The sequence below is a fragment of the Hyaena hyaena genome, unplaced genomic scaffold (assembly GCF_003009895.1).
Source record: "Hyaena hyaena isolate Hyena2069 unplaced genomic scaffold, ASM300989v1 scaffold_589, whole genome shotgun sequence".
NCBI lineage: Eukaryota > Metazoa > Chordata > Mammalia > Carnivora > Hyaenidae > Hyaena > Hyaena hyaena.
The window spans coordinates 1,236,440-1,259,251 of record NW_024081220.1 but is presented as its reverse complement, the minus strand read 5'-3'; the positions used below and the strand labels follow the sequence as shown (position 1 = coordinate 1,259,251).

General features: G+C 47.3%; 3 protein-coding genes across 7 annotated transcripts; 2 read left to right on the top strand and 1 right to left on the bottom strand.

Annotated features, from left to right (window-relative positions):
* Positions 1-1,037: 1,037 nt before the first annotated feature.
* On the top strand, positions 1,038-12,714 carry BECN1 (beclin 1). 2 transcript variants are annotated; one of them, XM_039256753.1, is made up of 12 exons: positions 1,038-1,161; positions 1,436-1,564; positions 4,556-4,623; positions 5,538-5,596; positions 6,264-6,354; positions 6,468-6,604; positions 6,765-6,959; positions 7,863-8,009; positions 9,624-9,773; positions 10,311-10,371; positions 10,800-10,942; positions 11,904-12,714. In XM_039256753.1, exons 2-12 carry the CDS (start codon positions 1,438-1,440, stop codon positions 12,070-12,072), a joined length of 1,347 nt encoding a protein of 448 aa, XP_039112684.1. In that variant the 5' UTR covers positions 1,038-1,161; positions 1,436-1,437; the 3' UTR covers positions 12,073-12,714. The 2 variants fall into 2 exon arrangements, with proteins under 2 accessions (XP_039112684.1, XP_039112685.1); XM_039256754.1 differs by lacking the exons at positions 1,038-1,161; positions 1,436-1,564; positions 4,556-4,623; positions 5,538-5,596 and adding an exon at positions 5,597-5,679.
* Positions 12,715-12,996: 282 nt separating this feature from the next.
* On the bottom strand, positions 12,997-21,068 carry CNTD1 (cyclin N-terminal domain containing 1). Of its 3 annotated transcripts, none has more exons than XM_039256755.1 (7): positions 20,633-21,068; positions 17,354-17,429; positions 16,941-17,109; positions 15,811-15,973; positions 14,817-14,961; positions 14,106-14,202; positions 12,997-13,529 (listed from the first exon to the last, which is right to left on the bottom strand). In XM_039256755.1, exons 1-7 carry the CDS (start codon positions 20,799-20,801, stop codon positions 13,362-13,364), a joined length of 987 nt encoding a protein of 328 aa, XP_039112686.1. In that variant the 5' UTR covers positions 20,802-21,068; the 3' UTR covers positions 12,997-13,361. The 3 variants fall into 3 exon arrangements, with proteins under 3 accessions (XP_039112686.1, XP_039112687.1, XP_039112688.1); XM_039256756.1 differs by having other exon boundaries at positions 20,929-21,068; XM_039256757.1 differs by lacking the exon at positions 17,354-17,429 and having other exon boundaries at positions 20,633-20,683.
* Positions 21,069-21,130: 62 nt separating this feature from the next.
* Positions 21,131-22,263, top strand: LOC120248412 (cytochrome c oxidase assembly factor 3 homolog, mitochondrial). Of its 2 annotated transcripts, none has more exons than XM_039256760.1 (2): positions 21,131-21,478; positions 21,780-22,263. In XM_039256760.1, the coding sequence occupies exons 1-2, from the start codon at positions 21,190-21,192 to the stop codon at positions 21,794-21,796; spliced, it is 306 nt and encodes a 101-aa protein (XP_039112691.1). In that variant the 5' UTR covers positions 21,131-21,189; the 3' UTR covers positions 21,797-22,263. The 2 variants fall into 2 exon arrangements, with proteins under 2 accessions (XP_039112691.1, XP_039112690.1); XM_039256759.1 differs by having other exon boundaries at positions 21,150-21,403; positions 21,751-22,263.
* Positions 22,264-22,812: the final 549 nt, after the last annotated feature.

The following is a 22,812-nucleotide window of genomic DNA, read 5'->3' as shown; positions in this document are numbered from 1 at the left end:
AGTAAAATTCAATGTTTTCCTTTCTTCGGGTTTTGATTTTCGTGTCCTGCTTAGACATACCTTCTCCACTCCAAGATTACAAAAAATATTCACCAATGTTTTCATCTAGTATCTTTAATTATGTATTTAAAAATATTTTTAATGTTTATTTATTTTTGAGAGAGAGAGAGCAAGCAGGGGAGGGGTAGAGAGGGACAGAGAATCCAAAGCAGGCTCAGGCTGACAGCAGAGAGCCTGATGGGGGCGCTGGAACTCCTGAATCATGTGATCATGACCTGAGCCAAAGTCAAAAGCTTAAGGACTAAACCACTCAGATGCCCCAATTATTGTATTTTTGATGCTTAAATTTGGAGTTTCTTTGGTGTAAACAAAGAGGTAGAGATTCGGCTCACTACTACATACTATCTACTATCTTCAGGCTCTTTGGCTCCATTCAGCACTTATTAAGTAGTTCATTTCCCCGCTGATTTGAAATACTAGATTTACCACATACTAAATGCCTCATACACTTGGTCCGTTTTTGAACTATATTATGTTCCATTGATCGGTCTATGCCTGCGCCAAGACAAATATGTTTTCTTTTATAACTTTAATATCTGAATATTTAATATCAGAAAGGTTCGATTTTTCCTAATAACTGGGATTTTAAAATATAAAATAAAACACAATAAAATTTACCTTCTCACCTTCCCCTCCAGGTGTGTCTACTACTCTTTCAGGGGTATTTGAAAGAAAGCCGGGATCTCCCAAGGAAAAAATTTTAAACTGATACCGCAATTAAAATTAAAATGGTTCCGCTCAGAAGTGACAAATCTAAAGCTAAGTCACAGAATTATACATTGGCGGAGTCTCCCCATTCCCAGCCCGTCCTTCATCTCCCCCCACTACGGTTGCCCACCGGCCTACGCCTGCCGCGCTTCCCAGCTCAGCCTCTAGGGGGCGCGGCGGGGCCCGCAGGCGAGTGGACCAGTTCTGACCTCGGGAGCGTCGGCCGGGCGGTCGTGGCGTCACGTCCGGTCCGGGCGGAAGTCCTCCCCTGGCCGACCGGGAAGTAGCTGAAGACTGGGCGATGGCAGTTCTGGAGGCTTCCCTCTGGGGCAGACCCGACGCCACGGTGCCCCCGCGGTAGACCGGACCAGGGTGCGGGCACCGGGTTCCAAGGTGACGAGCGTCGGGGGCTGAGTTGGGGGCCTTAGAGTGGAGCCTGGGAACCCTGACGGCCCCTGTTGCAGCCCCTCCCAGACTCTGGGCTGGAAAATTGCCTTTGCCAGGGCTGCCCCGGAAACGGGTCTGCCTGGTACCGGACCGTTCCTACAGGGAATGGCGCGGGCGAGGATTTTCCCCCTTCACCACACCCACAAGGCAGGTGGTAGCCCCGGATCAGGGTCCCAAGGGCGCTGTTCTCCCTAACATCGCCTCCTCTCCACCGCCGCAGGGATGGAGGGGTCTAAAACGTCCAGCAGCACCATGCAGGTGAGCTTCGTGTGCCAGCGCTGCAGCCAGCCCCTGAAACTGGACACGAGCTTCAAGATCCTGGACCGTGTCACTATCCAGGAGCTCACAGGTCAGCGAGACCCTTGAAAAGAGGGTGTTCAAAATCGTGGAAAGTGGGCAGCTCTGGAGATGTAGGTCTTAAAGTAGCTATCCTTATAGTCGGCCACAGACTCATTGTGTGAACCTAGGAAAGTCATTTCATCTCTCAGGCTCCCTATTTTCTCTTTGGGAACATGAAGAAGTTCGGACACTGTATCCTTCTGAGAGCTTCCTATTCTAAGGAAAGGCCCTTAGTGTTCCGCTCCTGCTGTTTCAGAGTAAAAGAACGTGTATATAATAATAAGCACCATATGCTGAGGGCTTACTATATAGGAAGTGCAATGCATGCATTACTTCATTCATACCTGCGACAGCCCCTATGGGAGAGTACCATCGTCATTTCACATCTGAGGAATTGAGGCTTAGAGAGCTTAAGTGACTTATCGGTGGCCAACAGCTGGTGAATGGAGAAACAGAGTCTTAAAGTCCCACAGTCTGATGAAATTAGAAAAGAAAGAAAAAGGCTGAATGGATAGTTTAAATAAGCTCATGGGTCCAAAGTCAGCCTGCTTGGCTTTAAATCATAACTCAATTACTAGATGAATGGATGAATGACTTTTTGCAAGTTACTTTACTTTCTAAGCCCTGGTTTCTTGGTTTATCTGTAAAATGTTAAACTGACCCCAGGGTAGTTGGAAGCATCAAATACGATGAAGAACATAAGTACTGAGGAATATGCTGGGCAAATAGTACTCAATAAGTGTTAGCTATTATCATTACTACCAATTTCTCTTTTTTGAGTGGAATTAACTCTAATACATTTTTAACCTTTCATTATGGAAAATTTCTATCATATGGTCAAAAGAATAGCATAATGAACTCCCTTGTATCCATCACCCAGCTTCAACAATTAGCCACATTCTGTCATTCTTGTGTTCTCTATATCTTCACCCACCTTGCATCCCCACTCAATTATTTTGCTTTTTTATTCTCTTTTAAAAAAGTAAATTGGCATCCCTTTAAATGTACAAGTCTTAGCGTGCTTTGAAAAAAATTTTGTTTAATCTTTATTTTTGTGAGAGAGAGAGAACGAGCGGGGGAAGTGCAGAGAGAGGGGGATACAGAGGATCTGAAGCGAGCTCTTTGCAGACAGCAGAGAGTCCGATACAGGGATTGAACTCACGAACCATGAGATCATGACCTGAGCCGAAGTTGGACACTCAACCGACTGAGCCACCCAGGCGCCCCTAAACATTGTTTTAAAGTTTTACTTATTTAATCTTGACACCCCACAGGGGGCTCAAACTCACAATCCCGAGATTAAGTGGTACACTTTCCTTACCGAGCCAGCCAGTCATCCTTAGCTGTGCGTTTTTGACAAAGTGGATACACTTATGTAACTCAGATCATTGTGATGTAGAAAGTTCCTTCAGGTTCCCAGAAAGTTCCCTCACATTCCTTCCTAGTTATTCTGGAGGAAAGGGATTGTTACCTTTTGTTATGGAAAACCTCAATGTATGTAATGAGCCCTCACATGCCATCCCCTAGCCTCAACAAGTACCAGTGCCTATTTAATCATGTTTCATCTACAGCCCCATCTATTCCCCTCCCACCCTAGATTATTTTGGAGCAAACCCCAAACATAAAAATACTGTAAATGTTTTGGTAAGTGTTTTTGAAAGATAAGGTGTCTTTTTATTTTTTATTTATTATTATTATTTTTTAATGTTTTATTTATTTCTAGGAGAGAGAGAGACAGCGTGAGCAGGGGAGGGTCAGAGAGAGAGGGAGTCACAGACTGAAACAGGCTCCAGGCTCTGAGCTGGCAGTCAGCACAGAGCCCGACGCAGGGCCCGAACCCACGAACCGCGAGATCATGACCTAAGCGAAAGTCGGACGCTTAACCGACTAAGCCACCCAGGCACCCTGATAAGGTGTCTTTTTAAAAACACAATCATTAAGGGCGCCTGGGTGGCTCAGTGGATTAAACATCAGACTTTCGACTCAGGTGGTGATCTCACAATTCGTGGGTTTGAGCCCTGCATCGGGCTCTGTGCTGACAGCTCAGAGCCTGGATCCTGTTTCAGATTCTGTGTCTCCCTCTCTCTCTGCCCTTCCTCTGTTCGCACTCTGTCTCTCTCTCAAAAGTAATGAACATTAAGAAAAAGGTGAAAGGGGGTGCATGGGTGCCTCAGTCAGTTAAGCGTCCAACTTCAGCTCAGGTCATGATCCCACAGTTTGTGGGTTCAAGCCCCATGTCGGGCTCTGTGCTAACAGCTCAGACAGAGCCTGGAACTTGTGTCTCCCTCTCTCTCTGCCCCTCTCCAGCTTGCATTCTGTCTTTGTCTCTCAACAATAAATAAACGAACAGCAACAATAATAATAAAGGTGATTTTTTTATTAAAAAAAAATTTTTTTTTTTATGTTTTATTCATTTCTAGGAGAGAGACAGAGACAGGGTGAGCAGGGGAGGGTCAGAGAGAGAGGGAGACACAGAATCTGACACAGGCTCCAGGCTCTGAGCTGGCAGCACAGAGCCCGACGCAGGGCTCGAACCCACGAACCGCGAGATCATGACCTAAGCGAAAGTCGGACGCTTAACCGACTAAGCCACCCAGGCGCCCTTAAAGGTGATTTTTTTTAAAAAGATGGAAGGGAGTTCCTGGGTGGCTCAGTCAGTTAAGCACCCAACTCAGGTTTGAGCTCATGGTTTGGTTTGTGGGTTGGAGCCCTGCGCTGGGCTCTATGCTGACAGCTCAGAGCTTGGAGCCTGCTTTGGATTCTGTGTCTCCCTCTCTCTCCCCCCTCTCCCTGCTTGTGCTCTGTCTCTGTTTCTCTCTCTCTCTCTCTCAAAAATAAATAATAGGCATTAAAATTTTTTTAAATAAATAAATTTTAAAAATTAAAAAAGAAAAAAGTGGAGGTGGGAGTGGTGATGAGAATTTGTTTTTATTGTTTCCCATATTTTCATACACAATCTGGCTTTGTTCAGACTTTAATTCGATATTTTCCTTGTCCTTAGCTCCATTACTTGCCACAGCCCAGGCGAAACCAGGAGAGACCCAAGAGGAAGAGGCTAACTCAGGAGAAGTATGACACACTGGAATGCAAACTGGGGTTCTGCAGGGTACTTGGTGCTTCTAGAGCCCCTAGACTTTTGGAATCTCTGGTTAACAAGAGACATTCTACATGATCAGGCCACCATGGGTCACTGGGGAGGCACAGAAGTGCACCTGCGGTCACAGGATTACTGAATGAGGCATCAGTTACAAAATATGGGGAGGGTTTTGTATTTGAAGCAGAATTACAAGCCAGGATAGGTAGGAGATGAGGTGACCTGTGTGTCCACATCATCCCAGGGCACACTTGGTTTATATCTGTTGTCCTAGCTAATTACTCATATCCACTGCTCTCCATTCTCAAAAGTGTCTTAGTTTGGACTAGAGTATGATTACTCTAGTCAGAAAAGATTGTCAGCATCAGAGAACATGTCATTTTTAAGCTGTGGTAGTGTCAGCAAAATTTCCTTTGCTGAAGGTAGATGTCGTAAGAGTTTGATGACATATACATTATGTCAGAGTATCAAAAACATACGAATCATTTACTGTGTTGTATGCCATGGCAAACTTTACTGCATCCTGATCTACCTTTTTCCTTGTGCCATGATTTAGGGCATTCATTCTCTCCCCTATCCCCGACTAGTCAGTGTTGGAAAAAATGCCGACTTAACCATACAATAAGTACTATGTCATACAGATGGTGTTTCCCACAAAAAAATCATATGGGACTTGGGGTTCATCTGTACCAGGGGTCCTTTCTTAGTGCACATATCCAAGGATTGGCTAGATCATACCCATTTCTTACATCTGTGTGGTTTATCAGGTCCTGTGGTTATCCACCAAGGGTAAAGCCAAGTCGTTCTGAGGCTGTTTGGGAAATAGACACCCCACCCCCAACCCCCACCAAGCTGCCAGAACTCTAATATCCTCGTATTTCCTTCCCAGGAGCCATTTATTGAAACTCGCCAGGATGGTGTCTCTCGCAGATTCATCCCCCCAGCCAGGTGCCTACTACTCCTCAGCCCCCTGTTCCTTGCCAAAGGCCAGTAGAATTTTAACGGAACCCAGAATTGAGACCTGGAGCCAGGTGATGGAAATAAATCCTCATCTAGCCTTTTGGCTCTTCCAGAAAAGACACATTCTCTTATACCTGGCCCCTCACCTTCCAGTACTGATTTGTTCCTGTAGCCATTCACACAGTGGGAAGGGACAATGGCTCTCACGGTGAAGAATCGAGAAAAGTTGAGGGAGTTATATGACTAATAGAAGAGATGGGCTCTTGAAAAGTGGTAAAATAGCAGATGTCATTAGATGTTCAGGGTCTCAGTCGTTGATGCCTGTGAAGGCTGCCAGCGAGGGCTTTGACATTTAAAAAATGGTCTTTCCTGACTCTCCTTCCTTTTCTACTACAGACACACACATGTCAGTTTTTGATGCCCCCTCTCCCTCTTTAGTTCATCCAGGCCAACCTTCGGGCTGAGTGCCCCTGTGGAAGACCAGCATGGCCTTCCCTTGGGAGAAAGGTACCCTTGGGAGATCAGTCAGGCTAGGAGTGGGTATGCGCCATGAGGCCCCTCAGCCGGTGCTTGAGAGTCTCTGCCACTGCAGTGGGTGGAGTGGAGGAGGCCTCTCTGCTCCCTCATGTGGCCCATGGGCGGGGGGTGTCTGCAGGATGATGTCCACAGAAAGTGCCAACAGCTTCACTCTGATCGGGGAGGCATCTGACGGCGGCACCATGGAGAACCTCAGCCGAAGGCTGAAGGCAAGTCGGCATCGTAGCCGCGTCAGGCGGCGGGTGCGGCTGGCAGAGGGGGTGGCCGGGTAGGTGGCATGGGGCAGGCCCTCCCCTGACTCTCCCACACCCCACATCTCCAGGTCACTGGGGACCTTTTTGACATCATGTCAGGCCAGACAGATGTGGATCACCCGCTGTGTGAGGAATGCACAGATACTCTTTTAGACCAACTGGACACTCAGCTCAACGTCACTGAAAATGAGTGTCAGAACTACAAGTGAGTGCCTCTAGAGCCAGTGCCCGGAAATGGAGATCTGGACCGTGACGCCATCACCGCTTGGGGACCGCTTGGCTCTTCCCCAGGCACTAAGCTCCACTCAGGTAAACAGAATACCAGGCTCCCCGTGGTGAGTATATTCTGCCTGTGTCCTCGGCAGACGCTGTTTAGAGATCTTAGAGCAGATGAACGAGGATGACAGTGAGCAGCTGCAGATGGAGCTAAAGGAGCTGGCGTTAGAGGAGGAGAGGCTGATCCAGGAGCTGGAAGATGTGGAAAAGAACCGCAAGTTAGTGGCAGAGAATCTCGAGAAGGTCCAGGCTGAGGCTGAGAGACTGGATCAGGAGGAAGCTCAGTGAGTGGTCGCCCTGTTCCTCTGTCTTCCTTCCCACAAGGCTCCAGGGGGAGCAGGGGCTTCTGACCGAATGTCTGTAAGCTGCCGTCGCCTCTTATTTTGGCAGCAGGTCTGCTCCAGATCCCACGTACCGTTTCCAGGCCCTGTTTCCCAAGGTCTGTTGGGAGGGTTATGTGTGAAGGGTCAGCATGATTAAGTGAAAAAAGCATGTCAGTTGGATAGAGAGCTGAGAAAGAAGGGTTCTAAGTTGCATTTCTGCCCTGTGGGGCACTGAGCCCGTTTGGGTAAGTCAGCCACTGAGCCTGGCATCCTCCTCTGGAAAGATGAGCACGTTGGCCTACATCTGTTCCTTCCCAGCCCCAAAATGTCACTGGTGATCTTGACCTGAGAGAACCCTCTGTCTAGTGGAGGAGACACAGTCCCCATACTCACTAAACTTGGGGAAGTGATGGGCAGAGAAAAAAAGTTAGCTTTTTCAAAATAGTGAACAGGTTACATTTGGAAGTGGTGTGTGCCAACTGCATAAAAGGACAGTAAATGCACAGAAGTGAAGTATTAGAAGCTCAGCTGTGGTCAGTTACTAGAAGAAGCCACTCTTCACCCCCGCACCCCACTTCTGGAAAAAATCAGACATAGGAGAGGCTTTTGGTCCTGGTTTAGGAGAGTCCTGTTTGCCTCTACCTTTTGCACGTGGGCAGCTGGGATTTGAGACATTTCTGTCCCTCGCAGGCAAAACAACTAGGATCAGTATGTTCCTTTGAATGGGACCTGTGCCAATTGGAAAGGATGCTGTAACTAGGTCTAACCATCACCACTAGAGTACATCGTTATGGGGGGAGGGTGGCAAGAGAGAAATTCACGCCCCAAACCAACAGCCTTCAGTGGCCACCTTGCTGCTCACAGGTATCAGAGGGAATACAGTGAATTTAAGCGACAGCAGCTGGAGCTGGACGATGAGCTGAAGAGTGTGGAAAACCAGATGCGTTACGCCCAGATACAGCTGGACAAGCTGAAGAAAACCAATGTCTTTAATGCAACCTTCCACATCTGGTAATGCGGGTTGGAGGGTGAGGAGCACCCGGAAAGCACTGCACGTCTGTGCCTCAGCCGCTGACCGCTAAGCCAGGGTGCCCGCCTCCCCCGAAATAGGGTCGTATGTCACCTCCCCATCCAGGTCGCGTTCATTCCTTGTGATGGGATAGACCCCTCAGGGGGTTGGAATTCTAGAGCTCAGTGACATTCACTCCCCCAAGGAAAGGGAAAGATCTGAGCCCTCCCTGAGGGCCGTGAAAACTTTGTCATCGGCCTGGTGCTGATTTCTTAACCCCTAGGGTCATTGGTGTATTCATTCTGCGTTTCATCCATTGAACTAGTCTCTGTCGAGCATCTCATATGCGGTAGGCACCGTGCTAAGCACCAGAAGGCCAACAGCAAACAACACGCATCCTGCCCCTGGTTGCTTATAAAACCTCGCAGAAGAGGCGGATATGTGACAGGCTGTTGTAATGCGGTTTGATAGCTGTAACCCTCCGGGGCTCTGGGGCCACATAAAGATGCTTCGCCCAATTTAGGAAGGCCATGTGGAAAGTGTTCCCCCCCGGGGAGGTTGATGCTTAAGCCAAGGCATGAGGTGGAAGCTTGCAGAGCAGGGGGGCGGTTCCTGGCGGAGGAGCGTCATGTGCAAAGACACACAGGAACGTGGGAGTGGGGCGTCCGAAGAACTGAAAGGAGCTTATTGTGACTAGAGATTGAGTGTGAAGGGGAGAGTGACAGGATATGAAACTGGAGAGTGACCAGTTCCCCCAAGGACCTTGTAGGCCTCATTAAGGGATTTGGACTTCATCCAAAAGGCAGTGGAAACCACTGAAGCTTTTAGGCAGGGAAGTGACATAATCACATTTGCATTTGTGAACATAGCTTCACCTGCGATGTGGGGGATGATGGGAGGGGCGGGGAAAGGGCAGTGCCTTTGGTGAGGAGACTTGTCAGTAGGACTCAAAGCAGGAAAAGATAGAGCAGTGGCATTGAGTTTGGGAAGAGATTTAGGAGTCCAATCAAGAGCGCTTGGTGGCTTTTGAGGGGAGGGAGCAGGGAGAGCATTCAAGGGTGATGTCCCTGTTTCTACTTGGACGTCTGAGCACAAGGGGGGAAGATGACAGCTCACATTTGGACATGCATTTATTTACTTGTCTGTCTCTATATCTGTTTATTTAAATGTTTTGAGTTCATTTATTTTGAAAGAGTGCGAGTATGGGAGGGACAGAGAGAGAGAAAGAGAATCCCATGCAGGCTCTGAACTGACAGTGCAGGGCTCAAACTCACAAACTGTGAGATCATGACCTGAGCTGAAATCAAGAGCCTGATGCTTAACCAACTGAGCCATCTCATGCACCCCAGATGTGTGTTTAAAGTGTGAAGTAGAGGGGCACCTGGCTGGTTGAGTCAGTAGAGCATGTGGCTCCTGATCTCACAGTTGTGAGTTCAAGCCCCACATTGGTTGTAGAGCTTACCTAAAAACAATAAAGTGCCAAACAGAGCTTAGATCCATGAATGTGGAGATGAGGGAGGTCTGTGCCGGCATTTAGATGCAAGCAGGAAGTCTCAGTAGTTGCCGAGTGTTGAGTTCTCCCTGTATTTTCTCCCGCCCCCCCTGCCTTCCTCCAGGCACAGTGGACAGTTCGGCACCATCAATAACTTCCGACTGGGTCGCCTGCCCAGTGTTCCTGTGGAATGGAATGAGATCAATGCTGCGTGGGGCCAGACGGTGCTGCTGCTCCATGCCCTGGCCAATAAGATGGGTCTGAAATTTCAGAGGTAAGAAGTGGCCCCCTTTCTTGGGGTGTGGCATGTCTTTGATGGGATCTGTATCTCCAGCCTGGTACTCTCCTCTGCTGCGGCAAGAGCCCATGTTCACAGCACACTGAGAGTTTCCTGCCAGTGGAGACTCCTGTCAGCTTCTGGTCGTCCCCTTAACCACAGGGTGCTTTGCACTCATCGAGCAGTCCTTGAGCTCGTGACCGCAGCTGTGGTCCCCAGCCCACTGTGTCCAGAACCTTCGGGGTTCCTCACTCTGTTCTCAGTGTTCGTTTTTGGGTTTGTTTGTTTTTTTTTCCGTCCTAAACCAAAATCTGCATTTATCCATGAAAGGCCGCCAGACAATTATATAATAAATATAGTTCAGAAAACAAAATCTTTTAAACATGGAGCCTATAGAGAGATGAGAGAGAGAGGTGGGAATAATAAAAGTAGTCCTTGGGTAGGATGAAGCCTGAAAATCACTGGGTTATAACATCTCAGTAATCACTTCAGGAGGAGTCCTGTATCCATCTCTGAACGCATCTCCATTTTTAGGTATCGACTTGTTCCCTACGGAAACCATTCCTATCTGGAGTCTCTGACAGACAAATCTAAGGTACTCTGGGAGGCCCCATCTTCGGTGGGATGCAGAATGGTACCTCCTGACGGAGTCGTTTGCTTTTGATAATAGCATTTTTTAGTTTCTTCCTTAGGTGGAGGTGTCTCATGATCCCTTGGCTTGTCTAGCTCAGGATTAGCTCATCGGGGCCTATAGCCAAAAAGTAGGTTTTTACAGTCTGTTGAGAAGGGCTGAGGGCAGATCAGAGGAGGATGTGTATGCCAGGATAGGAAAGGAGTCACTGTGAGGTTTAATACCTCTCCGGTGACGATGAAACAGTTCCTGGCCATTGCATTTGCCCAGGCTCACTTTTTCCGGTGGAAGACAGACAAAACAGGACTTGAGAGGTGGAGAGGCTGGGGAACCGTCTCTGGTAGCCTGTCTTGGTGCCACACCCTCAACCGGTTCTCTCTCTCCTTGGGCAGGAGCTGCCGTTATACTGTTCCGGGGGGCTGCGGTTTTTCTGGGACAACAAGTTTGACCATGCCATGGTGGCTTTCCTGGACTGTGTGCAGCAGTTCAAAGAAGAGGTTGAGAAAGGCGAGACACGTTTTTGTCTTCCTTACAGGTCAGTACTCCCTAATGCTCGTGAGCCTAGAGCAGGACCAAATCGAGCATAACTGAAGAGACAGTAAGAGGGGAGGCAAAACATAGTCTAAATGGTAGGAAAGCAAAATCATGACACCGATGGGCAAAGTGTGATTCAACACTGCAAGCAGGACAGAATGTGACCACCTGGTCCCTAAAGAAGAAGAATCTTGCCGTCTTCCCGTTTGCGGGATTTTCTTAGCACAGAGCTCAAGCCGGCTCTCTCATTTCAGGAAGCCTTCCCCTTAAGCCCTTGGAAATACACAGGCATGCTTCCTTTGGTCAGATGTTGTAGGAGCCCAGTGATAGACGCAGACCTTCGTTCAAGAGAATAAGGCTGAGCTCCTTCTACCACCCCAGAACAAAGCATTTCTTTTCTTCTGCCTCCCTTCTCTCCCCATGAGTTCAGGTATGTCTAGGAAAACAGTCAAGAAGGGCGCCTGGGTGGCACAGCTGGTTAAGTGTCCAACCTAGGCTCAGGTCATGATCTCACAGTTCATGGGTTCGAGCCCCGCTTCAGGCTCTGTGCTGACAGCCGGCTCAGAGCCTGGATCCTGCTTCGGATTCTGTGTCTCCCTCTCTCTCTGACCCTCCCCTGCTCACGCTCTCTCTCAGAAATAAATAAAAAACGTTAAAAAAATTTTTTTAACAAAACAAACAGTCAGGAGTACTGTAACCCTCACTTACCCTCTGCTCCAGGCTTCTCATTTGTTTGGGTGTGTGTCCTGTCCCTGTACTCTGCCATGACAATGAGGCTCTTGTGACAGCCTTCTTGATGTTTGGCTTTTAAGCAAATCCAAAATACACTACCATTCCTCTCCAAGAGTTCTTTAATAGATAAAATGACGTGAATGGTCCCATGATCAAGTCCCTGCCCGTTTGCCTGAACTGACTTAACTCGGATCTCAGTTACTAATGAGCTCTGCTGTGTCCATCTGCAGGATGGATGTGGAGAAAGGCAAGATTGAAGACACAGGAGGCAGCGGCGGCTCCTATTCCATCAAAACCCAGTTTAACTCTGAGGAACAGTGGACAAAAGCTCTCAAGTTCATGCTGACAAATCTTAAGTGGGGTCTTGCTTGGGTATCCTCACAGTTTTATAACAAATGACTTTTTTTCCTAGGAGATGTTTGCCTTAAAGGCTTTAAATTTTGTTTTGTTTGCAAAAAAAAAAAATTTAAATTAAATTCGGGTACTATTAACAGCACGTTTACAATACCAAAACAGAAAAAAATCCACAAAAGCCACTTTATTTCAGGATATCATGTGACAGATAGTTTCCAGGGCTACAACATACCGCGCAGAGCTACCAGCCTTCGTCGTAGTTTGACTCTTAACCCCAAACCTTCCTATCCCTCTCTCCCCTCAAAACAACTAATTTAAATATGTTTTTGTTTTTGTTTTCTTAACTGAGTTGAGTTGAGATCAATGTGTTTTCACTGGGGTTTATCTCTCTCAACTTTCTGCACTTACAATATGAAATAGAAACTTTTGTCTCCACTGGGATGACGAGATGTGTGAGACGCACAGTTGGCAAACGTGAGAAAATGACACATAAGCTTTGGTCACCAGATGATGTGATCAGAAGCTTGAAATTTAACACTTGTTCTCACTTGGTTCTAGTGCTGAATGCCTACTCTGGTCTCTGTTAGAGATATGAAATGGTGTTTGATATTGTTGGAGACATTATGGAGAGATTTAATTATTTGTAATAAAAGATTTACTGCAGTCTGATAACTGCCCAGAAGTGCACTGTTGGGTTTTGTTGTTGTTGTTGTTGTTGTTGTTGTTAACTAAAATAGAGCACTTTGTATTCTGGGAGTATTGAGTTCAAGTGCAGGTATGTGAAAGCTCTGTCGAAACATGTTTAGAGATGGATTGGTGTTAGTTTTAAAAAAGACTAATGGAAATAGCTGTGGAGGAAGCCCTATTTGTATACATCTCAGTGACAGAACAGAGATGTTAAACTAACTTGAAGGGGAAGTAAAGAGTGCCTCCTTGATGCTCAGTCAAGGTCACCCAAACAGTCTCGGTTTTCAAGCCCCTGGTTAATACTAATTTCCACATCCTATCTTCTCTCTCAATGAAATGAACAGTTAAGGAAAAGTTCTAAATATCAGTTAGGGAAAAGCTATAAATATCTTGTTAAACAAAAACGAACCAACTTCGCTAATGTTCTGTCTCCTCCTAGCTCCTTGACATTTTCAGTCTGATACAACAAAAAAGACATGTTTGTCAACTTTCACTCTTTGATGCAGAAAAATGAGCATGAATTCGGAACACAAAACATAGTTCAAAAGATACTTGGAACTTTTGTACCCCTGAGTTGGAGAGTAAACAAAAGGAGGGATGAGTGCAGTGGCAGAAGGCGGTTCAACACTTGGTGGGTGGAGCCCGCCTCATGTGTTGGAGGAAGTGACAGCCCGCAGAGCCCTGGCCTCCAGGTTGGTGGGGACAGGCTGTCGCCCTGGAGTGTTGGCACCCACGCTGTGAGTCAGGATCGCGTAAGAGAGCTCAGTGATGCTTTCCAGGGCGATGCCGGTGATGCTCTGCAAATGCTCCACAACCTTCAGAAATAGACGGAGTTTTTATTACTAGATAATCTCCACGTGTTTTAGTGCACAAACAGACACATCGCTCAGGCGGTTCTCTCAGGCCAGATGTAAATTTTTTCGTTTCTCAGAGTTGACAGAGAAGATTAAATCCAGATCCCAGTGTTTGCCAATGGCCAAATTACTTTAGGATGCCTTTACCCTGATAGTGTCAGCCTGGAAAGTTTCTGCTAGACATTTCATTCTCCTGGAGCTGAGGTCTGTGAAATATGAACGGGACACTTGGGCCTTGACATTGTCTTCTATTTGGGAGGATACACTTACTGGACTTGAGCATGATAGCGGGCTGTCATCAGAAAGGGAAATGAACAAGCTGAACACGGACCTCCATTTCCAGCTCCATAAGGGAAAAACTGGAGAGCGCTCTTCAGACCTACTCGAGCGTTTTCCTCTCCCCAATCCTGCTTACTCTTCCTAATCCTGAGTCTTGACTTATCTTTTATAAGTTGTCTTCTCTTGTCCTTTAACGGAGGGGAAAATGCTTTCTATTGAGCAAAGCCGACCATGCTGGTCCTGCCCAATGGTGCGCACCTGGTTCCAGCACTCAGGGCTTTGGATGAAAGCGCTCGCCGCAATGATTCCTACTCCCAACAGCATGAAGTCTTCCTTCACTGAAACAAACTTTTCCCTGTGTGATTAAAACCATATTAATTTTGGAGCTAGAATGAAATTTCATCTTCCAAACCCGAGGGTCATGGAACTTCAACTAAGAGCTGTTGATCATCTTGGACTTTTTGAGATAAGGAAGGAAGTGGCCAAGTAAGAGCTAATTGACCCCCTCCCAACCTAACTGGATTAAAACATGAGCCTCCTGACTGGCTTATAGGCCTTTTGTTGTCCCATCTGTCTTCCTAACAAATGTAACTGTGACTCTTTTTGCCAGTCTGACTTTACAGTAATCAAACACTTTTGTCCAAGTTGCAGCCCTGTGACTGGCTTTTTTTCCTAAGTGACTATAAGGGCTGTCCAGTAATCTCAAACCTCCAAGAACTAAGAAAGAAAGTATGTTAATTACCTGAAGTCATTTAAATTTACAAGTAAAAATACTTCAGAGTTTTGCTGATTGGGCTTAGTCATCTGCATCCAAGCAACACTGGAAGTTAATTAAAACCAGGTAACCTGTGCAGGTTATCTGTGGACTGGATGCCTCACTGGGTAAATTCCATTCCCATGGTCTGTTCTCAAGGTATGTTCCTAACTCGCTGTTTCTGGAAGAGGCCTGACCTAAAGGAGTTGCCTTACCCTTGCAGCTGACTGGGTATGGAGTTTTCAATTGAAGCCCTGAGCAGGCTGTCATATACAGGTTCATGCAGGAGATAGACAAGGTCGAGCAGGGTCACGCAGGTTGCATGCAGCTGTGTGGCTGGGACCAAACAGCCATTGTATCCTAGGTGGAGTATGGGGATGGTAAAGGACATTAAGTGCGTCTTCTCTGATCATAATCACTGTTGTCATGTGACAGAAAGCTCTTGAGCTAATGTGTTCTGTAGGAAATCTCTTTAGGTGGGAGGTCAATTTTAAAATGTTAATTTTGAGAGAGAGAGTACATGTGCGAGCAGGGGAAGGGCAGAGAGAGAGAGAGTATCCCAAGCAGGCACTGTGTTGCCAGTGTAGAGCCCAACATAGGGCTTGATCTCACAAACCATGAGATCATGACCTGAGCCTAAACCAAGACCCCCCAGAAGGTCAATTTTAAAGGATAAAGGGAGGGACGGCTGGCCGCTCAGTCTGTTAAGTCCAACTTCAGAGGTCATGATCTCGCAGTTCACACATTTGAGCCCCATATTGGGCTCTGTGCTGACAACGCAGAGCCTGGAACCTGCTTCAAATTCTGTGTCTCCCTCTCTGCCCCTCCCCTGCTCACGCTCTTTCTCTCAAAAATAAATAAACATTGAAGAAAAAGTTAAAGGATAAAGGGAGAGGTAGAGAAATCTCCATCTAGGGTATATATACAGGTAGAGTATATTTGTTCCCTTCTTATCTCATGCCTCTCTAGAAAATCACCTCTTTGATTCTACAGTAAGAGTGCCTAGTGAGTCCAAATAGAAGCCAGGTGCTAAGACCTGAGTTTCCTTCCCTGACAAGTACCAGAGGGAACACTTGACTCAGTCATCCCGGGCTTCCTGCGGTTTCTCATTGGCGGGTTCTTTCCACTGCTTCCAACCCTCTGGGCACATTCCTTTTGCCTTCTACGGACGACTCCAACCCACACTGTCCAACACACGTGATCAAGTACCTAAAACCTCTAGAAGCATCTCCACATATGCCAGGGGAGTAGGCAGATTGATTTGGAAGTTCAGGGACTTCAAAACATCAAGCTCTGACTCCAGCAGTTCCTCCTTAGTGTGTACATACCCCAGAGACTGGAGGAAATTCAGGACTGTAACGTTGCTGATAATCTGAGCAAAGAAAAATAAAACAGTGAGAGGGAGAGAAAGGTGTCAGAATAAAGGTCATACATCTTGGCACAGTGTACAAAGCTTTGTACAATCCAGCTCGTGCCTTCATCGCGTCTTCTTAGTAATTGCCCCTTACCCCCCGATGCTGTCATATAGGATTGCTTGCAGCTCCTGAGCTCGTCCAGCCCTCCCAGACCTGTTTGCGTGCTGTTTCCTATGTCTGGATCTCCTTTTCCTCTCCCTCCTCTCTCTCTGCTTTGTGTAACTCCTCTCCCTCTTTTTTTAAGACCCTCTCCCATCTCCTACCTACCTGTACCGCCTTCAACAAGTCATTGTCTCTAAATATACTTCCTTGATTCTCCAAGGCTGTTGGGGTATATTCATAGCCATCTGTGTTTACACTAATCAAAGCACTCTCCCACATTATTTGCCTGTGTGTCTTCTCCCGTTGGATCATAAATTCCTTGAGAGCACAGGCAATATGTTTACTATTGTACCCATGGCGCCTAGTGTAGCATCTGGCCGTAGAAGGCCAGCAAGCATGTGTTGAATGAATGGTATTTTACTATGCAGGCATTGGGTAGGGGTATGGAGACATTTTATCCCCTATAAATGTAACAGTTTGTCTTTAATACTGATAGGTCTGCTGGTAATTCGGGCACCTTATGTAAACTGTCCTTGAGTCCAAGGGGAGGAAAGGTGACCTGTATGAATAATGATGGCATTTGTCCAGCAATTATACTTTGGAAACAGAACTTCAGGCTATTTCATAATTGCCTCTGTGTGACTGCATGTGTGTGTGTGTGTGTGTGTGTGTGTAGGAGGTATGCTTAAGAAGCATAATCGCACTCTGGAATTTCCACAGGAATAGTAACACCTCGCTTAGAAGGAAGTTTCTCACAGTCACCTGTGGATAAGCTGGTTTCTCCAAACATTCAGGTGCCCATGAGAGACCCCAGTTCCTTACTTTGTAGTGGAAGGAAAGTTTGCTCGCCAGTTGAACACATGACACAAGACGCAGGATAAACTTATTGAAAAGCTGTTCTTTCAGAGCTTTCCAATTCTGAGGCTCCGTCTTCTCCCTCAGCTGGATCGTGGCTTGCCTGCAGATATTCTCCGCCTGCTTAACCATAAACCTGTAAAGGGAAGGGGAGAGTAAACCATCCGCACTCACTCAAACTAAAGGGAGCTTGTGTATCAAACTATGCTCTATCTCCTCCTCCCCGATACCAGTCCCTGGGTGAGAAGTATGCATTTGCAAGTAACAGAGGCTGTAAACCCAGGTCTCCTAGTAAGGGGTAGCTGCACTCTTCTAAGACTTGGATACATTAACCATTCTGAGAGGTACCACTCACAAAGACCTAATGCTCAGGGCTTTACCTTTCTAGGATTTCTACAGCCTGGTAGCTCACGGATTTCTCCAGACACCATTGTTCAGACAGGAGAAAAACAAACTCTGCCAAAACAGGAAAGAAGAGCCTAATTCACAAGGTGCAACCAAAAAACCACTCTGTGAAACCCTGGCACAGTATAAAAGCCACAAGGGGGCCAGGAGAAGAGGGTCAGGGGCTGAGATGGGGGAGAGTGAAACAACACAAGCTGAGCTTAGTTCCCTTTCCTGCCAATAGGCAGATCCAAGGCTGACAGAGCCCCCTTGGTGACCCTTGAGCCTTCCTGTGGGTCTCAGCTGATAAAAGGCTTGGCCAGCTACACACAAACAAACCAGCTGGTCTAGTTGGCCTCTACACCATGCTGGGAACCTCCAGCTTCAAGGGAGATTCTTGGATGGATAAAAACCCGAACCCCCATATTCTGTTTTCAGTGGAATGTTGACAGGAACAGAAAAGTCCCTCCTGGAGCTTCGATACTCTTCCTAACAGTGTTTGTTTAGTAACCGCCCTCTGGAGAACTCCCATTGCTTTACAAACAGGATTCACCTTACAGCTGGACACCATCTCTTCACCACCAGTTTGTTGGGTAAATCTGCAGTGGCCGAGCCTGTCCCCAGGAGCAAGTTTGTTACTGGGGAGTGGCTTGTTTTGAAGAAATATGCCCTACGTCAGGGAACACAGCCCACTTTGTGAGGGGTGGCAAAGTCATTGGGAAGATGGGAAGGGCAAGATACCTTGGCAGGATCTTAGTCCGCCTCTGTTTCTCTTTGAAAGAATAGCCCCAGATAGAATTCTATTTAGTTTGCATTATCATTAGAGGGTGGAAACAAGGCTAAATGTTAGTTCTCAACAAAGAAATCTGCAGAACTTGGGACTTTTAGAACTGATTGGCAAAGAATTATGCATAGTCAAATGACCATGTGTCTTCAGAGAAAATTTGCCTTTCTTAGGCACATAAAAGTTAAGCTAGCACAAGACAGTTGAACAGTCTGCTCAACACATGTTCCCCATATGTACAAAAACCTGGCTGTTATAGAAACTAAAGCCCTGCTAACAGTGCCCAATGCAGAAGATAATTAGTTTAAGCAATTAAGCAAAATCCCCTATCACACATAACTGTGTTACTAGTCTTTTTATTTGCTGGAGGTTAGGCTTTATTTCTTTGGTGTGTGTGTGTGTGTGTGTGTGTGTGTGTGTGTGTGTAGTTGTTTGGTTTTGGTTCAGTTTGGGTCTGAATTATCTGGGCAATTGTTTGTATTTTCTAGTTTAACTTGCCAAGAGAACTGAGCTAGGGTTAGATGCAGTAGATGATGGTTACGCTTTCCCTTCCTGCTGGCTCTCCCTCCGGGCACTTACATACTCACATCATTTAACTGAAAGACCCTCCCCTTCAGTCCTCTTAAGCTAGTTTGCATCGCTGTTAACTTTCTTGAAAGCCTTTGCTTAAACCTGCTGCTTCCACTTCCTCATGAATTCCCTGATGTTCTGTGGTTTGGGCTTCTACTTGCCGAAACATGGTCTCAAAGGCCAGAAAAAAGTCCAAACTGTTAAATATCATCGCCCTTTTGCAACCTTCATTCCCATCGTTCATATCCCTGAGGCATCTGAAACTGCTGACCATCATCCTTCTTGAAACTCTTCTCTTGGCTTCCAGAGGTGTCTAGGTTCTGTTCCTATCTCCCTATTTTTTAAGAATTTCCTTCATGACTCTCTTCCTACTCCAACTGACCTGAGCACAAAATGTTTCCCAAGGGAGGAACTGTCCCTGACCTGCTTGTCTTTTCTCCCCCTCAGACTCATTCTCTACCAGTTTCTTTTTTTTCTTTTTTAATTTTTTAAATGTTTTATTTATTTCTGAGAGAGAGAGACAGCGTAAGCAGGGGAGGGTCAGAGAGAGAGGGAGATACAGAATCTGAAACAGGCTCCAGGCTCTGAGCTGTCAGCACACAGCCCAATGCAGGCTCGAACCCACTAACTGTGAGATCATGACCTGAGCCAAAGTCGGAGGCTTGAGGCTTAACTGACGGAGCCACCCAGGCGCCCCTCTACCAGTTTCAACACTATCATTATGAAGATAACTCTGAAACCTTTATCTCTAGTTCTGACTTCTCTTCTGACTTTTTTAAACCCCTTACTAGAAGCCTTCCTTTAGATGTTCTACAAGCACCTGAAACTCAGTTGATCTGAAACCAAAGTTGTTCTCTTTCCCAAGCAAAAGTGACGTTTCCCCATTTTATTATTATTGTTATTATTGTTATTATTATTATTATTACTACTAGGTGTGTGTATTTCTTTTAATGGCATCACTATATTCCCATTCTCTTAGGCTCAACCCTTTGGCATGGTCTTCTTTGCCTTCTCCACCTCTTAAATTCATCCACTGCAGAACCCAAGATTTTGTCCCTGAAATGTTTTTAATTCATCCTCCCGTCATTCCCTCTGCCCTCTTGCCTAAACTACTGACAGAGACTCTGATGGTCTACCTTTCTCCTATCCCTTCCTACTCCACTCCATTCTATACATCACAGCCAAAGTAATTTTTTCTAAGGCAAAGGTTACAGTCATATCACTCTCATATTTGAAACTCTTCAATGCCTTCTTGTTTTCCTACTAAGCCAAGTATAAACACTCCCACCCCTCACCCTTGGCACTCAAAGTGTCACATGGAATGTCTCCAAACTACTTTTCTGGTCTTCATTTCAACCACTCTTCCACATGCTCTGGACAACCTGGACTTGACCCACACTCACCCTAAGCTTCCCTATTTCCATGGCTTTACTCATGTTAGGATCTTTCGGTAGAAACGCTATCCTCAGCCTTCACCAACCCAAACTCATCCCTCTTTGAGGTCTACCATGCTTGGAGGACTCCCTTAATTCTTCCTACCCTCACCTCACCCTGTCGCTCCTTTCAAGCCCCAGAAAGCTTCTTTTAGCTGTTATGTCACTTAACTAACAGTACTTGTACCTCGTCATTTACGGATTTGTTCTAATATCCTCGAAAGATTGGGCATGGTTTGAAAGCAGGGATTGAATCTCTGTTTTATCCTTCTACCCCAAGCGGTGTGGAGAAGCATTCTACATGGGTTGAAATCAAGGGTAGGGTGCCGGTGTGTCTTGTTCGTCACTGTATCCCCTGCACCTGGCATATAGTAGTTCCTAACAACACTTATCTGAATGAATATGGGAAACTGAGTCTCCAGGCTGGTGACTCAAAGACAGGTGCCCTAGTCTCCCATAAAACTGGCTCCCGGGCCCTGGGTCCACACCCACGATCCGGGTCTCCCTGAAGCTGCCCATCCGGCCTGCAGCCTCCTGCACGGCTCGCTCGTTCAGCTGCGCCAGGTGGAGCAGAGAGTCTTCGATCGTCTCTGTGGCAACAGCTCCAAACTGAAAGTCACTGACAGAGGCCAATCTTGACTTCACAGGTCCATCCATTTTCAGAAGCCTTTGGGGGCACCTGGACGGCTCACTGGATCCATAAACCGACCCCCTTAGCTTCACCCCAGTCTTCCGCCACACTCTGTCTGGGATTCCTCGTCCCCTTCTGTGTGCTTGTCTTCACCTCAAGTCTGAGGAAAACCCAATTTCCACCACGGCCTCGAGCACTCTACAGCCCTTTCCCGCCCCAACGGCCGCGGACCCCTCAGCCAATCAGAAAGCTCGACTCGTTTGCCCCGCCCCCGCCCTTCCCCTAAGGCCAAGAGCAGCGATCGCCTCGCGGAAGAACACGCGGACTACAACTCCCAGAGTCCGCTGTTGCGGCCAAGGACTGCCATTCCCAGCAAGCCCCGCGCCTTGGGGCTATGACGGACGGAGCGGCAACATGGCGGCGCCGGGAGCCGGAGATTCTCTCGATGCTAAGGATGGAAAGGCCCCTGTGGCTCAGCGCATCGACCCGACTCGGGAGAAGCTGACTCCCGCGCAGCTGCAGTTCATGCGGCAGGTGCAGCTCGCCCAGTGGCAGAAGACTCTACCACAGCGGCGGACCCGGAACATCGTGACCGGCCTGGGCATCGGGGCCCTGGTGTTAGCTATTTGTATCCGTTCGGACTGTAGTACGCTCAGGAGACGGCATATGGGGGCAGGGGAAGAGGAACGGCAGCGAGTAGTAGGTCAGTGCTGGGGTGGTAAAAAGAGCCAGAGCTGCGAAAGTCTTAGCCATTTCTGATGCCGAGCCAAGCGTTTAATGGACCTTACTTTGTCCTTTTAAGATGCTCTTTTTATATGCCTCATCGATAATAACGGAGTAATCGAGGTCAGCGCTCAGAAAAGCAGAGGGCGGAATCACTGATTTGGGAGGGTGAGAGAGTAACAGGGTGGTGGCACAGGTCTAGGAAAAGGCAATGTGCATACTCCAAGTGGTTTCCTGAACCCACTTTCCCAGATGGTTACACCTTCTACTCCGTGTCCCAGGAGCGTTTCCTAGATGACCTGGAGGACGAGGCCAAAGCTGCCCGAGCCAGAGCCATGGCGAGGGCATCGGGATCCTGATCGAGATGGGCACTGTGCATCCCCAGCCTGCTGGAGCCCCTTCACATGGTGGATGATGCCCTATGACCCTGTGGAAATCAAAGCCTGCACACAGCATTGCTGACCTCAACCTTGAACTATGATTGAGCCCAAGAAGCCAGGGGTTTATTGCATTTGGCCTGGTCAAGGGAATATTGGCCACTTCTCGCTGTGTCCAGTCACCGAGCCCTTCCTATAGTTTGTTTCCTTATTTGAGAATTGTATGACCTTTGCTTTTCTCAGTCTTTCTAACTTTGTGGTTTACCTTCTCCTCCTCCCAGGGACTTAGCTTTTATGGGAGTGGGGGTGGCAGCTCTGTAGTGTTGGAGCCTAAAGTGGAAAAGATGGGGTTAGGTTGAGAATAATAAACTGAGTCGCCTGTCTTGGAGCCAAATGAGTGTGTTGAGGAGGCTGAGGGATGGCATGACCATGCTGGAAAGCTCCACAAGCAGTAGCTGCCGCAGTGGCATTGCCCCAGGGAGCCGTAAATGTTTAACTAGAATTACTTTTTTCCGTGAGATGTTTCCGTCTGATTTAAGGGAGAGATCAGGGTGGGTCACTGGGCTGTGTGAGACTGAACCACCTCTTCAGTGAGGGAAGGTCACTCTTTTGTCCTCTACCCTTAAAAACAACACACCCCTACTCCAACTTTCCTGCCTTTACCCATTCTGAGAGAGGCGTAGGTGAAAGATAAGGGAATCAAAATTCTTCGCGGAGCTTGCTCTGTAGGCCTAAGGTGGGGTCTGGATGAGATCTTAGCTTGGTCAGGCGCATCGTTGGTTGACCTTGCAGTTTCCTCGTGAACTGCTGGTGGGAAGCCAGGAAGCTGGGCAGTTTCTAGTCTTGCTCCCCATCATGAGGCGAGTCCCTTCTAAATTCTCCCCCGCCTTACCCCACAAGGCCTCACCCCCAGTTCTTAAGGTACAACAGATACAGA